The following is a 6,388-nucleotide window of genomic DNA, read 5'->3' on the forward strand; positions in this document are numbered from 1 at the left end:
AAAAACAAAGAAATAATAAAATTGAAGGTGATATTATTGAAAATCTTTGAGGCTAAGGGAGTAAAAGAGGAAAAATTATAAAGTTAGAAAGGTGTTGTTAAAAAAATGGGAGATGAGGAAAGACAATGAAGTGGGTTAAAAGAGTAAAAAAGCAATGATAGTAAAGTTAGAGGATTATTATAGAAAAAGGGGGTAAAGGAGAAAAGATAGTAAAATTGGTGGGATATTATTGAAAAGAAAGGGGAAAATGGTAGATAATAAAGTTGAAGGGGATGAATGAGAAAGGCAATAAAGTGTGTAAGGAGGATCCCACAAAATTGTAACTGGATGGAGGTTTATCCCCCATTAAACTATAGCAAAGTGGGCCCTACATCTATGTTTTATAATATAACTAGAGTTCGCCTGTGCCTACGACGTGAGTATCCTATTTGAGGTTAAAGGGGTAAAATTGAAAAATAATAGAGTTGGATAGGTATTGTTAAAAAAAAATTGATATTAATGGGGTAAAAGATGGAAAATAATAAAGTTAGAGAGGTATTAAAGGGGCAAAGGCATCCTCTTTGGGATTAAAGGGATAAAAGAGGAAAGATAATAAACTTAGAATGAGTACTATTGAAAAAGGGGATAAAAGAGAAATATAATAAAATTAGAGGGTTACTATTGAAAAAAAAAATGAAAGGAGGAGAGAAAAGATAATAAAGTTGAAGGGGTGAAGAAAAAACAATAATGTGAGTAGGGTGGATCCAACAACTGTAGCAAATTGGACATTTATCCCCTAAACAAGTGTAATAAAATGGGACCTACTGTTATGTTTTATTATATAGAACTAGAGGTCGCTCGAAATGAGATTTTAAACTATGCTCTATACTAACCCTCTTAAAATATATTTAGGTGCACACGTCCCTTATCTAACCCATATAAATAATAGGAATAGATCTAGAAAAAGTCAAGAGGTCTGAATACACCAAATAGATTAGGTTTCAAATCTTTTTAAAATTCAGATCAAATGTTGAACCTTCATCAAAGGCCCAAATCATTTTTATACTCGATGATACCCTAGATTTGAATCATGTTAGGGGTCATCCTATAGTACCGTTTAGGACAAGGGGTTGAACGACGCTCGCATAGCTCCATCCTATAACAGGGGTAGTGGTCCTAACACAGTTGTAGTCGTGATATTGTATTTGCATCGCTCAGGCTTCCCTGCCGGGGAATCCCTTCGCTACTATTGCGCAGACAAGCTTTAGGTAGTAGTTCTTGCTTCATGAGCGGAACACCAAAGAAAGTGCTTCTCTATATCGAGACACATAATGCCACTTCCCATCCACTAGAAGAGAGAGACAAAGAAAAAACAAATGAAAAGAAAGAATCTACTGGAAAAGAGAGAAGGAAGAGAGATCAAAAGAAAGAAGAGAACTTGGATATCCATCTCCTTGACTCGTTGGATACCGAGTGACAAAACCTGGATCTCGGCTGTGTTATTCATTTGCTTGCTTAATCACATAACTACAGTCATCCGGGATTTCCTCGGTTCGCACCGCCGTAATGTAACTGTGCACAGTGATTTCTATCTTGGTTCTGTCATTCTAGGTAATCTGACGCGTTGCAACTCCCCGATTTGAAAGACTCATTTAGAGTGTAGTTTGAAATACAAATCAAGGATCTCAATTTTTTTTACCCATACACCCTAGTTGCGCAAGGCTACAAATAACCTCCTAAATCCCTAGACGACCATAGCATTAGAAGACTTTGGGTAGATGCAGTTCATTTGCAATGCTTTGGGATCAAATATGTGCACAAGCGTGAATGGGCATGTGTGGTCACTACTAGAAAAGAGACTTACACCAACGGTTAGATCCGTCGCTAAATCTCCATATGTCCGTCGCAGAATACTACACCGACGGATCACTTTTTCGTCGTCACTCGTCGGAGTTGATTGCGTCGGTAATTGTTTTACCGACGGCACAATAAATTTACCGTCGCAATATCCTTATTTTCCAGAAAAAAAAAGGTGCGGAAATTTTTTTTTTCATTACTTGTTAACATATTTACCGACGGTATTTACTGTCGCTATATGTTATACCGACAGACTTTGTAAGTCCGTCGGTATATGCTATTTCGTTAAAAATAAAAATTTTGATATGGCAGCCCAGCCCAGCCCACTGTAAATTCTCTCCTCAAATTCCACTTCCACCTCCAGCCCAGCCCACTCTAAATTCTCTCCTCAAATTCCACTTCCACTTCCACCTCCAGTCCAACCCATCAATTCCACTTCCACCTCCAGCCCAGCCCACTCTAAATTCTCTCCTCAAATTCCACTTCCACCTCCAGTCCAACCCATCAATTCCACTTCCAGAAACCTATTGTCTCACTACGTTTAGGATTGAGATTGGTTCTGGTACTGCTTCACAATTTTCCACCTTCATCTTTGAGTGAACACTAAGAGGAACACCACACCTTTCTTGTCTTCTTTTCTTTTGCAAAATTTAGTGTTCGTTTGTGTTCTACAAAGATGGCCACCATGGCACTCTTGTCTATCTTGGTTACACCCGTCACAGAATTAGGCAAGTGTTTGGTTGTTCCTCTTAAGCGCCAAATTTCTTATCTTATAAATTTTGATAAGAACGTTGAGAAGCTCAGGAACCAAGTGAGTCGTCTGAGTGCAAAGAGAAATGATGTGCAAAACTCGGTAGATGAGGCACGCAGGAAATTGGAAGAAATCGATCAAGAAGTGCTTAACTGGTTGCAAGAGGTTGACACTGCTAGGGAGAACTTTATGAGTTTAGATGACCAAGTGAGGGAGAACAAGAGATGTTTCAAGGGATTGTGTCCAGATTGGACATCGCGTCGCAGGTTAAGCAAACAAGCACTGCAGATGTTACCTGTTGTCGATGAACTCCCAGCAAAGGGAAATTTCAGTATTGTTTCTCATGATCCAGCTCCTCCAACTGTCGTACAAGTGCGAACCCATCAAGTAGATGGATTGCCATCCAGGGATTTGACCATGAATAAGGTCATGAAGGCATTAAGTAATGAGCGCATCAGATCCATCGGGATTTACGGGATGGGTGGTATAGGGAAGTCGACCCTTGTACACAAACTAAACAATGAACTCCAAGGAAGGCAACTCTTCAAGAAAGTTATAATGGTGACTGTGTCCAGCTCTCCAGACTTCAAAAGGATTCATTTGTTGTTTTTTATGAACCCACTATGAGCTGGTTCGGTTTGTACCAGTTCGCGGTTCACTACTATATTAATGAACCCGGTAATCTGGTACCCTATCCAAGATATGGAAGCTACGAAGCTATTTAAACCAAAATCTTAATTAACAAAATAAAAAGGTAGTTCGATAATTACATTGCTCTCAAGCTGAACCTTGGCAACCAAGTTCTTCCCGGGTTTTTGGGAATCCTGAAGCTTCTCCTGCCACACAAAACCCCATTGAACATGAGTTCCGTCAGGGTCAACTCATTGGCACTACTGATCTGCAAGCAAACTTCCCCTTCAATTCCACAACATCATCACTTGTAACATATCTGCAAATTAATAGCACCCTAAGCATTTTTAAAATCATTCTTTGAATAAAATAAGCTGGAACATTAAATCAAAATTTCGACATAGAGAACCATTATTGATTATAATAAATGGCTATTGTTTATCTTTAAAAATAAAAATAGGGAACTATTATTACCCTAGCCTTTGAAGAACCCGTTTTCTTGCCTTTAGTTCATCTTTAAAAGCCAATGCTGTGGAGGACCGCATGGTTTCCCTGATTGACTTGATCTTTCCTTTCAATTCCTCCTTCAAGTATAAAACTTTCAGCTTTTGCTCAGTAAGTGGAGACTTGGCAACTTCGAAAGTGTACTGCCCGATGAACTTTCTTTTTGTAATCGTTGTTTTGGACCTGCAGATCATAAATGGAGTGGTGACAGTCAAACAATAATAATAATTGGAGGTGTGGCTGATGAAGAGTTCATCAGCCAAATCAATCAAGCTTTCTTCTTCTCTGTCTCTCTTTCTTACTTTTTACCTATAAACCCACAAAAGCAAACTACATCTTACACATATTCAGACTCTTCTAAATTCACTAACACCACCACCTACCATACTAATCTCAACCATCTCCTTTCTCTAACCACAAAAGGCCCCCCTCACATATTCAGACTCATCTGAATTCACTAACACCACCACCTACCATACTAATCTCAACCATCTCCTTTCTCTAACCACAAAAGGCCCCCCTCACTGGCTTCTACAACTCAACACAATCACAGGTGAAAACCCATATGAAGTCTTCGGTTTCATTCAATGTGAGGAAGACATGCCAATGGTTTATATTTCATATTCCACGTAGTGTGGACATATGAAAAGCACACGTGCTTCATGACCTTCGAAAGTGTACTGCCTAGCACCAGTGACTGCATCCCATGCTTGCACATGCTCAAGCATTAATAATTGAGATACCAAGGCTTAGCACCCCATCATAGGTAATTGAACAACAAAACCAACCTTGATAGCTTTGTGATCTTCAGGCATTACAACGCACAGTAGTTTGTTTGGATGAGAGAAAGCAAGATCATTTACATTACCAACACGAGCATCAATCTACAAAACCACAAGGAATTTCAAGAAAGAAGTCAATCAACATTTGTGGAAACAGATATGAGACACAAATTGAAATTCCAGAAGATAGAACATACAAAGAATATTTGGAACTAAAATTATAATTAAAGATAGATTTCAGTTATTTCTTGTTAGTTTCTCATAGAAGACTGCAGTAAGAGCTATATCCAAAATTCCAAGCCCACCCCACACATAAGAAGAGTAAAATTTAATTTACGTGTAGATCACTTTAGTTTCCAAACTCAAGGAGGCAGTCTGCTATTTCTAAATAGTTATTTGTTGCTTCAAGAACTAACTAACTAATGCAAATATGTGCGCACCCTCTCTCTAGCTACTAATTTTGATTTTCTTGAGGCTCTGTACATCTCTCATATTAATTCATATTTCAAATACAATTGCTTGGTCAGCACTGGATTAAATAAAAACATACAGCACAATTTGCATCTTTAGCATGCACCATTCCCAGCCTTTCCAATTTACAACAATCAAGCTTTGATTCCTTACTACACTACCATGGTTCAGAGAAGTTACCCAAAAAACTTCTAAAATATGAGGGCTTGCTCCAACCATCTTCCATCGAAATGAGGTTAAGACGATTCATCAATTCCTCAACTGCATAGTCCTCCAAGTCTCTGACTTTATTGGAAGATCTCCTTTGTCTGATAGATTTCTGACAGTGAAAATGAAACTTTCATTTATCTTTAAAAAGGTTGCAAGTTCTTTCTGTATCACAGAAAATAATCTTCAATTCAATTCAATTTAAGAAAATTTTACCCTTGAGGCCTGATACGATTTGAGGTACTGCAGAGATTCCTTGTAAAATCCACAGTGATAAAGTAGAACACTGTAATCTCTTAATTCATCCAAATCATATTCCAAGAGGATAAGACGTTCACACGCTGTCAAAGCAAGACATTAAGAGATTTCCTTGAATGATAACAAACATAAAAACATTAAAATATCAGGACCAAAACATGATATTTAGGGGGAACCTTATTCTTCTTTTTCTTATATTGGTTGAGTTCATCTTGACTTTTGTAGCTCTATCTATCTTGTTTTATTTCAATACAAATCTTTCCTTTTGCCTAAAAAAAAAACATTGACCTCCCAACCACCTATATATTCATTATTAATGGACATATCCCAACCTAATCCAAGCATGGATACACTAACAAAAATTCAGCAAACAACACTAAAATAAATGATGAAAAACAAAAAAAAAACTTCACAAACTCTCATCATCTTGGTTTGTTTTAAATTCTAAGTGGATCGTATTAGAGACCAATTTCAATACTATGGATCGTATTAGAGACTAATTTCTAATCGGACGAAGTCGATAGTTAACATCATCATAGATCTAAGCATGTTGTGCAATTTGAAACGTCATAAACAAATAATCTAGCAATTGTAGAAGCCATATAATAATGCTCAAATATGAAAAGGTAGACAGTTAATCGATATATACCTGATGATCGAAATAGAAAACTCTCGCAGCAACAGCACCTGTTGAAGAAGCAAATTTCGATTAGGTTTTGTGGAATCAACTAGGAAAATAAAATAAAACACAAAGATAGATTTACCTTGATTTGATCGATGAGAAACCCTAGACCTCTAGTCGAAAATCTGAAATTGTTGAACGAATCGATCTGTTTTAAGTCATCATCAGAACTCTTCGGATCAAATCTTCGTTCCTCTTCAGCTCTCTCTTCGGATCGTCCCTAATCAGCTCTCTCTTCGTCCCTAATCAGCTCTTTCTTCATCCCTT

General features: G+C 37.6%; 1 protein-coding gene and 1 long non-coding RNA gene across 2 annotated transcripts; one reads left to right on the forward strand and one right to left on the reverse strand.

Annotated features, from left to right (window-relative positions):
• The first annotated feature begins 2,512 nt into the window (after positions 1-2,512).
• LOC147406392 (disease resistance protein SUMM2-like) lies at positions 2,513-3,214 on the forward strand. The gene has a single exon (XM_086432540.1). The coding sequence runs from the start codon at positions 2,513-2,515 to the stop codon at positions 3,212-3,214; it is 702 nt and encodes a 233-aa protein (XP_086288666.1).
• A 273-nt stretch (positions 3,215-3,487) lies between these two features.
• LOC147406393 (uncharacterized) lies at positions 3,488-5,566 on the reverse strand. Its single transcript, XR_015176443.1, has 5 exons — positions 5,398-5,566; positions 5,155-5,293; positions 4,510-4,605; positions 3,692-3,904; positions 3,488-3,536 (listed from the first exon to the last, which is right to left on the reverse strand). It is a non-coding gene; the product is annotated as an uncharacterized LOC147406393 (long non-coding RNA).
• Positions 5,567-6,388: the final 822 nt, after the last annotated feature.

Source organism: Akebia trifoliata, chromosome 3 (genome assembly GCF_017979445.1).
Source record: "Akebia trifoliata isolate Shusen 1 chromosome 3, ASM1797944v1, whole genome shotgun sequence".
Classification (NCBI taxonomy): domain Eukaryota; kingdom Viridiplantae; phylum Streptophyta; class Magnoliopsida; order Ranunculales; family Lardizabalaceae; genus Akebia; species Akebia trifoliata.